The sequence below is a fragment of the Leopardus geoffroyi genome, chromosome B1, assembly GCF_018350155.1.
Source record: "Leopardus geoffroyi isolate Oge1 chromosome B1, O.geoffroyi_Oge1_pat1.0, whole genome shotgun sequence".
Taxonomy (NCBI): Eukaryota; Metazoa; Chordata; class Mammalia; order Carnivora; family Felidae; genus Leopardus; species Leopardus geoffroyi.
Window position 1 is genome coordinate 204,574,390 of NC_059327.1, and position 18,575 is coordinate 204,592,964.

The following is an 18,575-nucleotide window of genomic DNA, read 5'->3' on the forward strand; positions in this document are numbered from 1 at the left end:
ACCAGAGGCTCCAAAGGCACAGGATCAATGGAAGCTGGCAGCGTCCCCAAGCTGCCACTGACAAGACACAACCCACCATGCTGACCCCGCGCGGCCCCCACCTGCCCTTCCTGCCCGGCCAGGCCTCAGCCCGGCCGCAGCCCCCGCCACGCCCCACGCCAACTGAGGCCGCCCCAAGCCCAAACCAATCCGAACAAAAAGAGGAAAAAGGCACAACTGTTTGTTTTCCATTTTGCTAAAACACTTTACGTCTGTCTGTATAATCCAGATTAACAAAATCTGAGAGCTGCAAGAAAATAGGGTGCCGATTTCTGTACAGTCTACAAAACTCCCATCCCCAAGCAGGGACTAGACGCCACCGGGGAGAAATGTACAGGGGACAGTGGGGTCTGTACAATGTTCTGCAAATATCTCGATTGCTGAGGCACAAAAGGCCCCTCGGGAAACTGGGCTCGTTTTACTCGTCTGCTGATTTCCGGAGTGCCTTTTTAAGAACGTCCCCTCTGTGTCCCGCACACGGGACCGAGCTCAGCGGCCCACTGTGCCTGCCACCCCCCCTCCTCACCCCACCAAGCAGAGGGGCCTCGGTGGCCGTATTCATGCCCCTCCTGCCCCCACGGCCGGGTCCAGACTCACAAGCTGGACAAGTGGGCCCTGCCATCCGCCCCTTTCCTCCCCCGTCCAGGCTACCCCAAGCCTGACAGCCACCTCCCACCTGAGAGGGAGAGGCGGGGGGAGGGGGGGGCACAGGCACGCCGGTACCGCCCTCCCCCCACCCCCAGCCAAGGCAGACAGCGCTCGCTCCTCCCAAAGGCATCGGGGGGAACCTGCTGCCATCCTGAGTTCAGTCCTACGAGCCAAGGCTGGACAGGGCAGCCCAGAACCTCCCCACAAACCAGGAATGCTCTTTAGGGGGAAAGAATGCAAAGTCAGGGTTCTCCCTCCAGATTTCAAAATCTGAAACCCTCCACCCACCCGGCCACCCACCCCCACCAAACTGGGCCAGAAGTAGTGCATATTCTAGACAGGTGTGTGTGTGTGTGTGTGTGTGTGTGCGCGTGAAGGTATAAACTACCATTTTGTCCCAAGAATTAAAGTCATGCAGAGTGCTATTCTGTCTAAATAACTTATTAAAAAACAGGTCGGTTTCAGGCTGGGAGAAGCTGTGGGCTCAGTGGTGTTGGCAGCGGCCTGGCTGAGTAAAGTAAGATTCACAGGGCAGAACCCAGCAGCCGTGAGGCAGGGCGGTCCTCGGGGAGGTCTGGGGAAGGCCACCGTACTCTAGCTGGCACTGGGGAGAGGCGACCACGTGACTGCCTCCCCACCCTGCTCTCCTGAAGGACCCCGACCAGGCTGTGCGACAGGTTGCTACGGGAACCACACGTGGGTGAGGACGCCAGTCAGCAAAGCTGGGGCCGGGAGGGGAGGGGCAGGGACCAAAAGGAAAGAAATGTGACTCCATGTCAAAGCAAAGCTGGGCTGGGTGGAGCGAGGGGCGGCGAGAGATAGGCACGCCCCCCCCTCCCAGGGCAGGCGGGCTGCCCGGCTAGCTCAAAGGCCGGGCAGGGGGCGCTCACCAGTCTAGGCCCAGTCTGAGCAGGGCAGCAGGGCGGGAGGCCGTGGGGCATGCGGCATGCTGCAGCCAGGCCGTGTCCTCAGCATGCACAGAGCAAAGCGGGACCCGCGGCTAGCTCCGTGCCCCGTGGGGCAGCGGCCGGCCGGCCCAGCAGGCCACGCCTCCCGGGAGCCGACAGCTGAGCCATAGCCTGGCTGGTGGCCAGGGGTCTGCTGGGCGGGGGGGCCTCGTCGAGGAGGTCCTGTGCTTGGTGGGCCAGGCTGGGCCTGCCCTGATGGCGGTGGGCGGGAAGAGGCCCCTCGAGCAGGCCAAGCAGCCGTGTGGACGCGTGGCGGTCCATGCTGTCACTCTTCAGGGTGCGGCCCCGGAAGGCCGGAGAGGGCGAGGGGCCGCGGCTGCGAACAACCTAGCCCCAAAAGTGTCACAGACGAGCAACAGCCCCACAGCCCCGGAGAACCAGCCAGAGAACCGCGTGATGTTGAAAAGGGAAAACCCAACACGAACGCCAAGGTGAGCGTCTGGAAGCGGGCACAGGCGGACGGGGCGGCCGGGGCGGCAGGTGGGCGGGCAGGCGGGACGCGGTCACTCCTCGCGCAGCTGCAGGCGGTAGCGGTGGTAGCGGACCTGGAAGAAGAGGCGCTCGGCCAGCGACAGGGTCATGCCGGGCAGCACGTAGTGGTCACTCGAGCCCATGTGTCTGAAGCCCAGCGACTCGTACAGCTTGTGTGCGGCCACCTTGACGGCCGTCGTGCCCAACACCACCGCCGAGTAGTTGTGCACCAGAGCGAACTCCAGCACCTTGCGGCCCAGCGCCTTGGCGATGCCCTTGCCACGGAAACGCGAGTCCACGGACATGCGCAACAGCTCCACCGTGTTGTCTGCCTCGTGGGCCCGCGCCGCCACGATGCCCACCACGTTGCCATCCAGCACGGCCACCCAGAAGCAGGAGCCTGCAGGGACAGGGCAGTCAGAGCTGCTGGGTGACACGGCTGCCCCTCCAGAGCCCCCTCTGAGTGGAAAGGGCCGGGCCCGGCCTGCCCGCTGCCCGCTGCGGCCCTGGGCCCGAGTCCCTCCCCCAGAGACCAAGAGCTAGGCAGGCCTCGGCCAAACACAGCCCTCCTCTGCCCGGCCACCCCCAGAACGAATTCCTGGATGGCGGCGCATGGCCACGGACAGGCCCCAGGGGCAGCTGACCTGCCCTGGCCCCCAGCCCCCTGGGACTCTGCACACTGGCTGCCCTGTGCCCACAGCAGGCAGCTGGGGAGAGGCAGGTGCCGTGGGGGTACATCCGGAAGCACCCCTACAATGGGGACCTCAGGGGGCCTGGGGGGACAGGCCAGGGCAGCGGGACCCCTCTGGGAGCCATGCCCCCGGGGGGCCTCAGGAGGTCTCAGAGGCCTCAGGCCCTGCCAGCTCTGTGGCCTCCACTCTCCTGGGTTGGGAGCAGCAGAGCCTGGGAGCCCCGTGCCCTGCTTGGATCAGGACACAGAAGCAGATCCTCGGTAGGCTCGGGAGAAGGTCCAAGTGGAAAACCAGGATGGATGGACGTGGGCACCACTGCACGCTCCCCACTGACCCTGGCCTCTCCTGGGCAGAGACCCAGTGGCCAGGCCAGCCGTCCCCACCCATGGCCTGGACCAATCACAGCCCCACGCAGGGCGGGAAGAGGAGGACAAAGGCCAAAGGGGGATGAGGGGAGAAGCAAGAGGAGAGACAATCAACCGGGAGGAGAAGGCCTGCAGAGCACGGGCCACAAAGCCCGCCTTGTCACCTCTGCTGACCACCAGCCCAGACGCCACAGGAGGCAGAGGCTGACCGACAGGGGTGCCCACTCTGAGCAGCCCCACCTGCACGCGCCCTGCCTGTGGCCAGGTCTTCCACCAACCACCCCCACCTTCTCCCCTTGAGTGGCCAAACTGTCCCCCCAGAAAGGTTCTGCACCTGACCCTGCCCAGAGATCTCACCCCTTTGCCCGACCCCCAAGGGTCCCCCACTGTCTTGTCTGCCAGCAGGCCCCCATCAGCCCGTCAGCTTGGCCCCAGGGTCTCCCGTCTCCTTCCCTGCCATACTGACACCTGGCCTGTAGCCAGAGCTCAGGAACGGCCGAGGGCCCCCCCGCCCTGATGGACCCCTACCAGCCAGCCTGCCCACCATCAGGGTTTCTGGCTCCCCCCACACACCCAGGCCAGACCAGGTTTCCCTGTACCCCGAGCCGCACGGCCCCGTCGGCTAGCCTCCCTGCCCCTGGGGCCCCTTCCTGCAACCTACTGGACGTCTCCGGGGGGAGCAGGGCACACCCTGCACTCACACCCAGGGAGACCATGGCCCAAGAGCAGGGCCGACAGCAGAGTCCTCCCAGCTCCCAGCCCGAGCCCCGATCTGCTCCTGCAGCCTGGGCCTTGGCACCAGCTAGGTGGGCTTTGCCCTTCTGCAGAAGCTGGGACTCCGTGGAGGCCGAGAAGATGCTGAGTTCAAGCTGAGGAAAGGGACCAGGAAAACCGAAGGTGCTGAAGGGCTGGGAATGGGGGTGGGGACAGGGCAGGACAGGGCACCACAGGCTGGGGCTGGTGGGCCAGGGGCTGGTGGTGCCAAGGTGGGGCACCCTTGCTCCGGAAGCCTTGCTGCTCTTGTCCCCGTGACCCGCAGCTCCTCCCTAGAGCTCACCAACCGTTCCGGCCACACGGTCCCCTCTCCTCAGCCTAGGAACCGTCTGGCACCTGGGAGACCCCAACACCCCAGAGGGCTGAGACGCAGGCTCCCTCCTCCAGCTAGCTCAGGACATGGAGAAAATCATGTGGCCCTGCCTCCCAGGACCCTGCCTGCCTCAGGATCAGCCCGGAGGACAGAGGACAGCCCCCAAGGGCTGCAGACCCTTCTAGACCAGACCCAGGCCCTCCCTCTACAGAAGCCCGGGGGCTGGGGCAAGACCCTCTGCCTCACTAACTGGCCCAGAAACCAGAAGTGGGGGCAAGACTGAAAACCCCTGCTCTTGCAGGGCTCACAGCCCTCAGCGACCCCACAAAGAACTTTCTCGCCACCATGAGGTCCCCCTCCGCCAGGGCCCTGGCCGCTCCAGGCCAGCCCAAGATCCAGCAAAGCACAGCAGAGGGGCCCGAGGAGAGGTGAGAAAGATCCCACCCGCTCCGAGCAGCAGGCACCGGGGAAAGGGCATCCGGAAGGCAGCGCTGCCCAGGGCCGGCTCGGGACACACGCACCCGCCCCCACGGGACGCAGGACAGAGGCCTGGGGTCTGTGCAGATGCTCGGGGGCCTTGCTTCGGCACCAGGGACCTAGCTCTGCCTCCCCCAGCCCTTGCCGGCCCTCTGCACCCCCAACCCCCCTGCCAGAGCCCTCACTCAGAAGACTCAGGGCCCCGGGTGCACCAGCCCAGGCCCGCCCAGGCCCGGTCTGTCCCCCCAGGCCAGTCCCGGGCGGCAGGCGGTGGGAGGGTGGCCCTAACGGAAGGAGGGGCGGTGGGAGGGGCGAGGAAGGGGCCGGAGACACGCGACTCACCGGGGGGCTTCATGTAGTACTGCTCGATGTCGGCCATGTCCGTGTGCAGAGCGCAGTCCAGGTAGGCGAGGACCACCTTCCGGCTGTAGTAGTAACGCAGGCCCAGCAGCCCCGCCGGCACCAGGCACGTCAGCAGCAGCGAGCGGGTCAGGGCAAAACACAGCACTGCAGGGAGAGGGGGGCCCCGGTGAGCAGCGGGCGGAGCGGGCGACCCGGGCTGGGGGAGAGACCCCCCGGCAGCTCCCTGCTAAACAAGCCAGCCGGGCACATGCGCCCAGCACGCCGCGGCCGCTTCTCCGCGGGAGCAGCGGGTCGGCCTGCCGGCCTCTCCCTCTCTTCCCTCGCGGCAAACTTCCCACCGTCAGGACGCGCTGTTCGGTAACCTGACATCACGGGATCTCTAACCGCTCTGAGCACAGCGGCGGCTTGTGGGCAGCCGCCTTCCATGTCTGGCAGGAAGAGCCCCCCCAGGCGGGGTTCCTCGTGGCCCGTGCCCACCGCCCATGTGGCCCCCATGTGGCAGCGGCCGTGCACACACCCCTGCGCACTCGAGCGAGGCTCGGACAGGCTGTCCCACCTTGTAAACTCGGGGAGTCGCAGGGGGCGCCTTCCGGCAGAGGGCCCCAGGGCCAGCCCCCCAGTGTTCTGAGGTGAGGGTGGGGGGATGAGGGAGGGAAGCCCGAGATGGTTTCCAGACCCATCTAGGCTGCCAGGAGACAGACGCGCCTGCAGTGAAAGTCACTTTTGCTGCGTGACCTTGGGAGAGCAACCACCCCCGGCCTCAAGCTCATCTGTGAAATGGGGGCAACCGCCCTCCGGGGCTCCATGGAAAAGGCCTCAAAGCCCCTGCGGGGGCTGCCTCCCCCACCCCCCGGCCCCCTCGCTCTGCCTCCTCGGTACTCACCCTCCCCCGGCACCCGGGGGAGCTGGCTGTCTTCCCCTCATAAATTAGCACTTGGAGCCGCCGAGGCAGCCTCCCCCGCCCCGCGGATTATATATAGTTACACGCGCCAGGCGCGGAGCCTCAGCAGCGGGCGCTACCTGCCGCCACCCCGCCCCCACCCGGGATGACCGCGGACGGGACCGGAGAGGCAGGGCCGGACCGAGAGGGGACGCAGGTGGAGACCCCGGCTCTCCCCCGCCCTCTCCCCCGCCCGCGGCCCCCTACCCTCCGCCGGCGCTCGTTCCCACGCCCCCACCCGGCGCGCCTTGGCCAAGAGCCCGGACGCCGCCGCCGCCGCCGCCGCCGCCGCCGGGGGCCACCTCGCCCCAGGCCACCGCAGAAAGCCGATGGCGTGCGGGTGCGCGTCTGTGCGCGTGCGAGAGGGCATGAGGGGGCCCGAGGGGTGGGCTTCCCTCCCGGGGCCGGGCCCCGCGGTGGGGGCGAGCGGGGCTCGGGGGGTCCTGTGCGTCTGTCCCCGGGGGTGAGGGGGGCGGGCGGGCGCGGACTGCGGCAGGCGGAGCGCGGCGGGGTCCCCCGCGCACTGACCGGCCAGCAGGGCGTAGAGCAGCTGCGTGCGCGGGTGCTGCCGCAGGCCGCGGAAGGCCGTGTTGGGGATGCGCTCCATGATGCCGTCGTAGAAGATGCGGCGCGCCGCCTCCTGCTCGGCCGCGCGGAACTCGCGGATGTACACGCCGCGCCCCCCCGGCGGCCCCGCGCCCCCCGCGCCGCCGCGGGGCTGGGGGCCGGGCGCGGGAGGGGGCGCGGCGGGCGCGGCGGCCGGCCCGGGCGCGGCGGGCAGCGGGGGCCACATGGCGCCGGCGGCGGCGAGCAGCGCGTCCTTCTTGGCCCCCGGCAGCGCCTCATGGTCCTCGGCGGCCACGATCTTCGTCTCGCAGACCATGTCGGGAGGCCCACAATGCATGCACCCGGCCGGGCGGCGCAGCGCGGGGACGCGGGCCGGGCTGCGGGCGGGCACAGCCCGGGCCCAGGGCAAGGGCGCGGCGCCCTCGGACCGGCGGCGGCGGCGGCGGCGGCGGCGGCGGTGGCGGCGGCGGCGGCGGCGGCGGCGGCGGCGGAGGCTCAGGGGCGCGGGGCGGAGGCGGCGGGCGGCCGGGGCGCGCGCAGGGAGCTGCGCCGCATTTTGGAGAAGTATTTATAATGCAGCGGCGCCGGTGCAGTCGCGGCGCCCGGGGTCCCGCAGGGTCCTAGCGTCCACTGCATTGGCTGCCGAGGGTCACCATGTGATCTCGGGGGTGGGAGCAGACACCGCCTCCGCGCCCGCCCGATGGCACACTTGGGCGCTGCGCCGCGGCCGGTGCGGGCGGCCGGCGGGAGTGCGCCTGGGCGGGGGCGGCGCGGGGCAGCCCGGGGCACGACGGAGCGGCCGAGCCCCGCGAGGTGGCCGGGGACGAGCGAGCGCGCGGCCGGGGTTCCCGGCCCGGAGGGGGCGCTCCTCGGGGCTCCTGGCGGGGCTCCTCCCGCCCGGCCCCGGCACCTCCGCGCCGCCACCCCTCCGCGCGAGCCTGGGAGCGTCGGGTCCTGGGGCCGGGCCGTTGGAGCCCGCAGCGCCGCGTCCTCCTCCTCTTTGGCCGCCGGGCTCAGTCACGGAACCATCTCCATCTCCTGCCCCTTTGTCTGAATGCGACGCCCGGCCGGGGCCCTGAGGACCGGAGCCGCGGCTTCCCCGGGCCTGGCGCCCCTGGGAACCCGCGCCCGGGGCCACACGGGCTGGACGCGCGGGTGCGCGGTCGGAGCAGGCGCTGATGCCCAGGTCGCTCGCAGCCCCTCGCGTCCGGGCGCAGCTCAGCAACCTTCTGCTCCGACACCGAATTCCCGCAGCGGGCACGGGGGGCGCTGGGCCCGCAGGACCCCTCCCGGCCCGGCCCCCCGCCCTCCTCGGCCCGCGCATGCGCTCCAAGATCTCGGTGCAGGTGCGGGGCGCGGGGGGGGGGGGGGGGGTGGTTCTTGCTGAGTCTGCCCGGTCCCCGCGAGCTCTACCTGCCTGCCGACGCTGCGGGCCGGGGGTGTGATGGTTGGTGAGGGTGCGGGACAGGTAGTCCCAGATCCCCCCTCTAACTCTTTTTGAACCCAGCCCCCCTGCTACTGTGCTCCCCTTCCCCGCGTCCTTTCCCGCGTCGCCCCGCGTTCCCCGCGGTGACCCCGCAGGGCAGCCTAGAGCTGAGTTTACCGCACCCTCAGGGTTGGAGTCAAGACCTAGGGCACCAGGCCTAAGGACCCTCAACCTGCTTTGGGGCCCAGCGAGGCCGCTACGACCACCTAGAGGCAGGGAAGGGGACTAGCCCTCGCCAGCGTCACGCCAAGGGACCCCCGCAGAGTGGGGAGGACCCTGCACCCAGGAGCTGAACTGGTCCGAGGCCAGGATCGCCACTGCGAGGGCCGTGGCGGGAGGGGGCAAACGGGAAGCCAGCTCACATCATGTTTCCCAGATGCCAGGATTCGTCTGGCGGTTGTCCTCCAGGAGAGGAAAGTGGAGTCATGGAGCCTGTCACAGGAGCACACGATCCACTCAGAAACCCCTCCGCGTGCTGCCTGAGTGCTGCCGGAAGCCCGGACCAGCCACTGGGGGACCGGGCTCCAGGGTGTCCTGAGGTTGCCCAGGTGGATGGCAGAAGTGTGGCAAAGCCGACACCATTAGCAAGGGGTCCAGGCGGGAAAAACAAGGAATGGAGAGGGGCAGCTGGTGCGGCTTCAGAGGAAGGGGTGGTGGAGCTTGGGACTTGAGTCTTGAACACCGTATCAGGGATTTGGGGGACACTGTTGTGCTGTGATGGGGCCAGGAGAAGGGAGGACCGGGTCCAGGGCCCAGGAGCTCCTGGGCAGTGCCCTGAGCCCTGACCTCTGATCCCAGACTTGGTGTGAAGAGGTCCCTCGGTGCAGAGTGGCCCAGCCCCTGTAGGGCCACAGCCTTTGCTGGCTACCACCCAACCCACCTCACCCCCAGACCCTGGGCTTGAGGCTACCCCTCCCCTGGCCCCCAAGAGCCAATGGAGAAAAGGACCTGGACTGGCCACTCAGCCTGATTCTGGTGGCCCCTCAGCTCTGCATCTGCAGAGGCTCGTCCCTCCTGGTGGCCCAAGTCCTTGAAAGCCACCACCCACCCACCCCCCCCACCCCCCACGGGGGCCATAATGGCTTGACTAGCCTAGCGCTGCTGCTTCCTGGTCTAGAGGGCCCCGCAGAGTGCTGGGACGAGGTGGGGAGGAGGCAGCCAGACTCAGCTTGCAAGGGGCAGAGCTGGACCCCAGGGACAGCCACCTGGAAGGTGTTGGAGACGTCATGGCCTGCGCTTTAGCACTCTGAGTAGGGGTGGCCTTAAAGGGAAGCCTGAACAGGCTGCAGAGTGCTCCCAGGCCCGCCAATGAGCCCGTTTCCTCCCGGGTGACGTGAGGGTGCCCCCTGTGCACCCTCTGCCCACATGAGGAACCCATTTCACAGACAAAGAAATCGAGGGTCGGCGAGGTCGGGCCGGTCTGTTCTCCCCGCCCATTTTCCCGGGCACCCCTCTGGCTGCTGCTGCCCCGAGTCTCCTCCCCACCCACAACGCCAAGGCTGCCCCGACCACCTGCAGTCCCACCCCGAGCCCCTTGGGTCTGGACACTGCAGTCAGAGCTAGGCAGGGGCCCAAGGGAGGTGGGGCATGCGGGGGGGGGGGGGGGCGGGACCCCTCCCAGACTCCAAAAGCTGCAGGGGGAGGGCGCCAAACACCGGATGGTGCATTAGCAGAATAGTCCTCACCCCAGGTGAAGGGACCCTTGGGTCCATCTGGGGGCAGACCCACGTCCTCCGAGAATGTGGCAAGGGCCAGCCGGTCCCTCCCTGCAGGGGGAGAACTGGGGACTGAGCCTGAAGCTTCGCTGGCCGTCAGAGGTACAGGGGCCTGGGAAGCGACAGAGATGGGTGGGAGTGCTGGAGGAAGGCCAAAGGGTCTCCAGGGAAGTGAGCCAAAAGACCAGGGGGTAGGAAGAAAAAAAGAAGGAAAACAGACGAGATGGGAAGTCCCTGTGCAACTGACGGGTGCTGCCCCAGGAGAAAAGGGGGTGGGGCGCAATAGTGATTATTATTATTGCCCCAAGCTAAGGGACTGAGTGCTGAGTGAAGCCCGCCCAGCGCCCTGCGTGGACCTTCAGTCCCCAGAGCTGCCTGGGTGGGGAGGGAAGAAAGCTCCCGACAGGCACCGGTTGCCAGCAGCTGGAGGCAGGTGGACCCAAACTGCTCAAGCTCCTCGCCCGGAGTTCATGCCCCAGCACGCAACCTTCCCTTGCACACAGGTTCAGTGAGTGCCCACCCTCTACTGGGCCCTGAAAAGAACAAAGCCCTGTTCTCCTGAGGCTTTCCAATCCGGTGAGGGAGGGGCAGGAAATAAACTAATGAAAGAGATGGGCACTGGGACAAACAAACCGAAGGAAGGTGCTGTAAGGGACTCAAGACTGAACGGGTCAAGGAGGCGGCCAAGTGGGTCACTCCATGGAGTGGTGACGGCCTGTGCAAAGGCCCTGAGGTAGGAAGGGCTATGAATTGAACACGCAAGCAAAAGCTGTCTTCAGACGGGCCAGCTCAGAAAGCTCGCTTACCACAGTGTTTTCTAGGAAGATACTTGAAGACATGCAACACGGAGAATGACGCGAGGTCTAGGAGGCAGGGCTCTAAACCAGGGGCTCTACCCCTTCAGGGCAGGCAGTGGGCAGTAGGAGTGCCCAGCTGGCTGGGAGCAGGAGGGCAAGGGCCTGGCAAGGGGCAGAGGAGTGACTTGAAGGTAAGGACGTGACAACGGCAGACAGCACTGAGACACTAAGGCACCATCAAGCCCAGAAAACACAAAAGCTGTCGTAGAGATGCTTCATTTCCAGTTCACTGCTTAGGGGAGAGTCATGTTTACACACGGTCGTGGCAAGTGCTCTTGATGGCCTCTGCCTCAGATGCGCAGGAGAGCCACGTCCCAGCTCCGGGACGGCGGTTAGCCTCGCAAGACTAAACTTGCAAGTTGTCCGTGCCGACTCTCCCCACCTCCACTCCCCGCCACGAAACCTCCATTCAGGCCTTCCCCACCCACAACTGACCCTGTTCTTACCAAGGCCGACAACGACCGGTGTTTGTTCTGGTGGTCCAGAACCAGGCTTGGCCCTCGCTTGACCTCAGCAGCACGTGACACGTGGACCCCTCCTTTCTAACCAAAGCCCTCACCTGTCTCAGGGCTCTTCCTGCCTCATGGCTGCCCCCTCTCCTCTGGGGCCCCTCATCTCTCTTCCCTCTTGGCCCTCACCTCTGCTCTGGTCGCCCCCAGGCCACAGGGTCTTGGCCAGCACCTGTGTTCCTGACCTTCTCTCCCCAGCCCCTTTCCCAGGCACATCTACCCAGTTGCTCCCTGGACCTCTCTGTCGCCTCGAGGGGTCCAGAACATACCCCAAGACTAGCATGGCAGGCAGAGCAGCATCCTGGCCCCTCCACCTGCCACCCCAGGCCCTGCCTGCGGGGCTCGGGCCCCTACTTCCTCCCCAAGGGTGCTCCCAGGAGAGGCTTTCTGACCCTTGGCCGTCCTGATCTTTCACAGTAATAGAAACCCCAATTTGTGCCAGGGCTTGTGGCTGCCCACAAAATACAGGATGCCCAGTTAAATTTAAATTTCGGATATATGAATAACTTGTAGTATAAATATGTCCGAAATATTGCATGGGACTGACATGCTTCTACTTAAAGAGTACGTACACTAGAAGTACTTGTACTTTCTATACTGAAAAGTCCCCGCCGATCCCAGATCTGTATTTGCTACATCTGACCACCCAAGCAGAGAACACAGGGTGCATCCCACCGAAGCCAGCCAACGGAATGCCAGCACCCTCTGGGCGGGCCCCGGGGGAAGAGGCACTTGCCTCAGCCACCCCTCTGCCCCATCCTGGGGCCCCAGGACATTAGAATTCTGATGCTATGCGCCCCCCCCCCCCCACCGTGTACCTCGCTCATTTCCAGAATCGAGAGCCGGTCTAAGCTTCAGATGGCTTCGGCACCCCTTTGTCTTTCCCTGGCCTGCTTTAGAGACACCGTCGCTGCTAAGGCGGTTACCTCAACCTCCCACCGCGACCAAGGTAGGACTCTGGTTTTGCTCACCGTGGTCCAGACACCTGCATGCTCACCTGCAGGCCAGGCACTTGCAGGCGGAAAAGCACTGAGGGCGGAACAGGCCACAGGGTGGGAGCACCGCCTTGAGGAGCTCAGAGGCCCAGAGGGAGGGTCTGAGCGAAAGTGTGCGCACGAACCCTGACAGGGACAAGCTGGGGGTGGAGAGTCGGGAGCCCCTCTCTGGGAGCCGACCGGACCAGAAACCCCCACTCACCTGCCCACCACAGCTGCCAACACACCTGGCCTCCTGCCTGGCACTATTCATGGGTGGGTGACGACGGGCCCGTTACCCACAGGCACAACACTCCTATCCAGATTCCAATTCTCTGGTGCCCGGGAGCTGGGCTCAGGCTATGGGAGGGGCCCAGCAGGCTGGGTGGAGACCGTGGGGACCATGCCGGCCCTCCCTTCCCGGAGGAGCTTCCCGGGCTGCCCTCCCTCTCCCAGCAGCCACGGCAGGCTAGGCTCCGTGGGGGTCCACGGGCTGGGCCTCCACGGAGCTCCCACCAGAGCCATCCCCAGGACAGTGCAGGGGAGCCCTTGGGGGCTCAGCACCGGGGCAGCTGTTCCAGGGGACCGGGCCAACTTCTGTGATCCCCTGGCCTCAAAACAAGGGCAGGCAGGCAAGGAAGCAGGTCTCTGAAGGCGGACTGGCAGTGGCCACGGTGCCTGTGGGTCCAGGTCCACACGTGTGGCCACGCATGCCCATCTGCTTGGCACTGGCGCTGGTGTGCAGCAGGTGCCCAGTGGGCCTCAGCCCAAATGGGACAGCTGGGGGTCCAAGACCCACAGAGGAGCCCACCCAGGGACGCGGGGGGCGATGCAGGTGGGCTGTGGTGGCCAGAACAGGGAGACAGGACACGGCATGCTGGGCTGGGCATTTATTGATGAGGGGACAGTGGTGTCTGAGGATCCTCAGCGCCCGGCAGGCCAGCAGGCACACAGGGCCCGGCGCTCGGCCTGCAGCAGGAGGGTCTCCGTCTGCAAAGCAACAAGGGGCGGTGAGGGAGGGCACTTGTACGACTGCTGCCCCCCACCAGCTCCCGTGGGCACTCTGCCCGTTTCCCCCCAAAACCCACAGGCGGTACCCTCTCCACCAGCTCCCCAGACCTCAGAGCCACACCCCCCCCCACGCCGCCTCCCCACCACTGATTGTCAGACCCTCTGCTACTGGGTGGGCCTCCTCTCCTCCCCACTCCCCTCTTCCAGGAGGGAAAGAGACTCTGGTTTCTGCCAGCACCGCAGTCCTGCCCTGGGCCCTGCACACGCGATCCCACTCCTGGACTACTTCTCACCGGCTCTCCTTCTATGCACATGCCCCTTCCCAGGCTGCCCCCAGCACCGGCCCAGGATGGGCTGGGGGCTGCTGCTCTCAGGAGCCTGGCCTCAGACTCTAGGAGATTCTGGATCCTCAGACCCTGGGGGGCAGTCTAGGCTTCAATCTGGGGAACCCTGGGGGGGCTGCCCAGAAAAGGGGATCAGAGTGGGGTCTCCCCTTCTTTCCACTCTTGGACACTCTCCCCTTTCCCCAGAGGAGTACCTATCTCTGTCCTAAGTGAAAACTATCCCCCCCACCCCGCCCTCTGCCAGACCGAGGGACAGCGCGGACATGGGAGAATGTGGGGAGGCTGTGTTCATTCCAGGTTTGGGAGGGTGATCCCTGTGCCCTGGGACCCTGTGTGCACACTCGTCCCTCCCCAGGTGAGGCTGGGGAGTGAGGAGCTTCCCAGACCAGACGGCTCTGCCCAACCCTCCCCCACCAAGCCCTTTCTGACTCCCTGCCCCAGTTTCCCCTCCCCACTGGGTCTCACTGCCCCGCGTAGGGAATGCTGAACTGAGGCTGGCGATGCCCGATGCCCGGTGGGGCTCACAGGGAATAAGGCCGAGAGGCCTGGGGGAGGAGAGGCACCCTCCCTCACTGAGGCCAGAAACGGTGTGCCAGACGAGGGCGAGAAGATCGCGGGCGCTGCGGGAGGTCCTACCCCACCCCCACCCCCGTCCCCGCCCTCAGGCAGCACCCCGAGCCAGTGGTCCGGCCAGGCCAGGCCCCCTCCTGGCCAGAGAGGCTCACCCTCGAGTCCAGGCTGTAGGCCGTCTTCCGAAGATCCTGCAGGGCGCGCTGCATGAACTCGAACGCGTGGCAGTCCACGCACGGGCGGCCTACGGAGATGCGCATCAGGGCGGCGAGAACGTGACCCTAGCCCGGTCCCACCCGTGCGCCCCCCACCCAAGGGGTGGCCCGAGCGCCGGACCGCGGCAGGGGCGCCGGGAACAATGGGGAGGCACGGCGCTCCCGCACACCCGGGTGGAGTCACGGCCCCGCGGGGACCCTCCGCGACGCACGTACTCTGCGCGGGGACGACGCTCCCAGCGGCGGGCTCGGCTCGGGTCTGGGAGCCCAGCAGCGCCACACTCAACAGCAGCAGCAGCAGCCACGGCGGCAGCGACCTCGGGAGCCTGCACGGAGGCGGGGGGGCCATGGCCGAGCGCAGGGAGCCGGGGCCGCCCTGCAGCAAAGCACAGGGGTCAGCCCGACCCGTTCACCCACCTGGGCGACGCCCCCCGCGCCCGCGACCCCTCCCAGCCCGCCCTCACCGGGGTTCACGGACTCCCACCCCGCCCACCCCGGGCCCGCGAACCTCTCCCACCCCGCCCTCACCCGGGCTCATGGACACCCCCCCCACCCCGCCCTCACACCGGTTCATGGACCCCCTGCTCGCGGGGGTCCCCTCCCGGGCTCGCGAACCCCTCCCATCCGGCTCTCACCGGGGCTCATGGACCCCCCCCCACCCCGCCCACCCCGGGCCCGCGAACCCCTCCCACCCTGCCCTCACCCCAGTTTATGGACCTCCCCATCCTACCCCCGCCCCGAGCCCGTGAACCCCTCACACTTCGACACCCCATCCCCGGGCCTGCGAACCCCTCCCACCCCGCCCTCACCCCCGTTCATGGACCCCCCGCCCCGTCCCTTCCCGGGCTCGCGAACCCCTCCCACCCCGCCATCAGCTAGGTCCCAAGACCACCCCCCACCTCTGCACCCCGAGCCCGCGACCCGCCCCCCGGGCCCGCGAACGCCCCACCCCGCCCTCACCGCGGTTCAGGGACCCCGCGACAGCAGCGCGGGCGACTCGGGAAGACGTGCCGCGTCGGGCGCGTACCGCGCATGCGCTCCGACCAGACCCCGCCCGGGTCCCCCTTCCGCCGTCGTTGTCATGGGAACCCCGGGACTGCGCGAACCACCAGTTTAAAGGGACCGCGGAAGCTCCAAGACTCCGAGTTCTCAGCCCTGGCAGGAGCTGCGCTTGCAGCCCCCATCAGGCTCACAGGCGTTGGAGTCGGGAGGGCTGCCGGGAGGAGGCGGCATCTGGGCAGAACCTCCAGAGCCACTGCCGGCGGGAACCAAGCTGAGGAAGCGGGAAATTTGCTTCCAGCGGTGCGGGGTCTCGGGGTGTCCCTGGGGCCGATCCTGAGGGTGGGGCTCTATGCACTCTAGGAGCTGGGGAGGCTCCCCGCCGGTCGGTAGGGTCCGGTCGGGTTGGATTGCCCCGGGGAGATCAGGGCCAGGAGCGAGCCAGGCCGTGAGGCGGTGGGGAATCCACGCTCCCAGGTCTTCACTCGGCCCAGCCTGGCCCCCGACCCTCCCGGCCAGGAAAGAAGCCCGCCGGCCCGCCAGGTCCTTCCTCTCCACCTTCGGTGCCCGGACACCTACTTGCCACTCCCCTTCCGCCCGCCTTTCCCAGCCTCCAGGTCCAACCACCTTCCCCGGCTGTGTGACCTCGGAGGGGTAGCTTGGCTTCTCTGTGCCCTTTTCTCCCTCGTGGAAGCGCAGGGTTGTTGGAAGTAAAGAACCTCGCTTGCCCCCCCCCCCCCCTAGTAGGTGCCCGATGCGCGCGGGCTTCAGGTCCTCGCCGGGCGGAGCTGTTCCCTCTGGGAAGGATGGGCTCCACTTGGCGTCCGCTTGCTGCCTCCAAGGCCCAGCACCTCCGGGGAAGGCGCCCCAGGTCCACGTCCCGGCCGCGTGAGTGCCAGAGAGCCCAGCGGCCCACGCTGTTCGGGGCAGCGCCCGGCCCCCTTCCCGAGCCTGCACGCCCTCCACCCCCTCCGCCGGGCCTGGGGTCAGCTGTGGCCCCGGCCGGACGCGGGCTTCCTGACCCAGGGGAGGGGCCCGTGCTCGTGACCGCCACCCTCTCCTCTTCCCCGTCTGGCGGACGCCGGGCTCCCGGTCTGGGGCTCTGGGGCTGGGGGACTGCGGGCCGCGTTCCCGGACGTGCGCATTTCCGCGCCCTTCTTGGCCGGGAGCCCCACGTCCCGGTCGCGAACGGAGCCCAGAAGGCGGAGCCTTCTTGCGGGGCCACTCGGTTGAGACCTGCGCGCCGACGCCACACGGCATTGGCTTTTTCTACCTATGGGTCCCAAGCTTGTGACCTGCGCGGGTCCCCCGTCCGCGCACAGGCACAGGGCCGCGTCCACGCGCGGAGGGGGAACTAGCCCACCCAGAAGCAAGGCTCCGGCTAGACCTCGGGCAGCGGTGCTCTTGGAACCACGTTCTTCCCCGCACCGCTGCAGGCTTGTCGAGCGCGTTCTGCTCAGCGGGGAGCGGGTGCCGGTGCGCAGCGTCCCCAGCGTCCCTCCAACACCGCGGATCCATTATCGCGTACCTACCCCCCCTTCGCCGGCGCCCCGGGATCCTCTCCTTTGGGCTCACTTCATCGCACCTTCGCACCAGACCCTCCGGGGTCTAGACCCCCTGCCGCGGCCGTGCGCCCCCTAGCGGGGGGACCGCGCCGCCCGAGGGGGCAGCGGGATGTCGGAGATGGAACCTCGGGCGGCCCTCGGGGCTGCCAGGGTCTAGAGTGCCGAGGCCACACGTGCTCTGTCTCTCTGCATCCCCCCAGCAGAGATGTCCCCTCGCCGCAGTCTGCTTCCCCCTCCGCCTCCCCCTGCCCCGCCTCAGGGCACCGGATGTTCCCTCTCAACTGGAGCCTTCTCTTCAGCGAACAGGCTGTGATTTATTTTCTATCCAAACGAAACAAACCTCGCGAGTCGCGAGCCCCCACCCCACCTCCGCCGCACCTCTTCTTTCTCTCGAGCCCACTCCTGCCCTGTCTGAATCCTCGCTGCCTTGACCCACCTGCGGAATCTGGGGACGGTCCTCAGTCCCCCCCCCCCACGTGACCATCAGCAGCCCCCGCAGTCCCCTTCCCCTCGGCGCTCCACCTCCGCCTGCACCCTCAGGGCGCGGCTGGGCAGACCTTTACCCCCCACTTCATGTCCCTCCTGAGGGTCCCGTCCTCTGTGACTGCTTCCGATTGCGGCTGTGAAGACCAGCCATGCAGCCTCGGATCCCACGTCCAGCCGCCTCCTGAACGCCACCACGTGGACAGCTGACTTCTCGATGTCAGCAGGTCCTAAACTGACCTCCTGATGTCACCCCTCCGTGTGCTGCCCCACCCCCACCCCAAGATAAAATGCTCCGGCCTTCCCTGTCTCAGGTCCGGGCAGACCGTCCCTGCAGATGCTCGGACCAAACCTGCAGCAAACCTTCTAGAAGTTCTGTCTGCCCCACTCTCAGAGCACCCAGACTCCCTCTCCCCATCCCATGGCCGCTGGCCCTGCCCCTGGCCGCCGCCCCTCCGGACTCTTGACTCACCGCGCTGTCTTCCTGTTGCGCCCCCTTGTGGTCCAGTCTCCCTAACAGCCAGAAGGACTTTTTCTTATACCTTCTTTCTTTATTTTTTTTTAAGTTTATTTATTTTGAGAGAGAGAGAGAGAGAGAGAGCTCACCCGCGAGTGGGGGAGGGGCGGAGAGGGAGGGAGAGCGAATCCCAAGCAGGCTCCGGGCTGTCAGTGAGGAGCCGGACACCAGGGCTGCGTCTCACCAACCACGAGATCATGACCTGAGCCACCCAGGCCACCCCTAACCTTCCTTTTTACATTGCAGTAACGCATACATACATGCAGTAACATAAAATATACCATTTTAACCATTTTTAAGTGTCCAGTTCAATGGCATTAAGTACGTTCACACTGTTGTGCAGCCGTCCCCGCCCTCCATCTCCAGGACGTCCCCATCTTCCCAAACTGACACTGTCCCCATTAAACACTAACTCCCAACCCCCAGCACCCACCATCCTACTTGTCTCTGTGACTCTGACTGCTCTAGGGGCCTCAAAGAAGTGGACTCATACAGTGTTTGTCCCTTTGTGACTGGCTTATTTCACTGAGCATAGTGTCCTCAAGGTTCATCCGTGTGGTGGCAGGTGGCGGGAGGTCCTTCCCTTTAAGGTGAGTAATACTCCGCTGTATGGATGGGCCACCTTCCGCTTCTCCATTTATCTGTAGGGGCACCTGGGCTGTTCTATTGTAAATACCACTGCTGTGACAGAAGGACCGTTTTAAATGTTTTTA

General features: G+C 66.6%; 2 protein-coding genes across 2 annotated transcripts; both read right to left on the reverse strand.

Moving 5' to 3' along the window:
- Positions 1–219: 219 nt before the first annotated feature.
- Positions 220–7,064, reverse strand: NAT8L (N-acetyltransferase 8 like). The gene is made up of 3 exons (XM_045474800.1): positions 6,579–7,064; positions 5,090–5,254; positions 220–2,526 (listed from the first exon to the last, which is right to left on the reverse strand). Exons 1-3 carry the CDS (start codon positions 6,952–6,954, stop codon positions 2,159–2,161), a joined length of 909 nt encoding a protein of 302 aa, XP_045330756.1. The 5' UTR covers positions 6,955–7,064; the 3' UTR covers positions 220–2,158.
- A 5,969-nt stretch (positions 7,065–13,033) lies between these two features.
- CB1H4orf48 (chromosome B1 C4orf48 homolog) lies at positions 13,034–15,374 on the reverse strand. Its single transcript, XM_045474801.1, has 4 exons — positions 15,259–15,374; positions 14,515–14,674; positions 14,239–14,327; positions 13,034–13,148 (listed from the first exon to the last, which is right to left on the reverse strand). The coding sequence occupies exons 2-4, from the start codon at positions 14,645–14,647 to the stop codon at positions 13,083–13,085; spliced, it is 288 nt and encodes a 95-aa protein (XP_045330757.1). The 5' UTR covers positions 14,648–14,674; positions 15,259–15,374; the 3' UTR covers positions 13,034–13,082.
- Between the last annotated feature and the right edge of the window lie 3,201 nt (positions 15,375–18,575).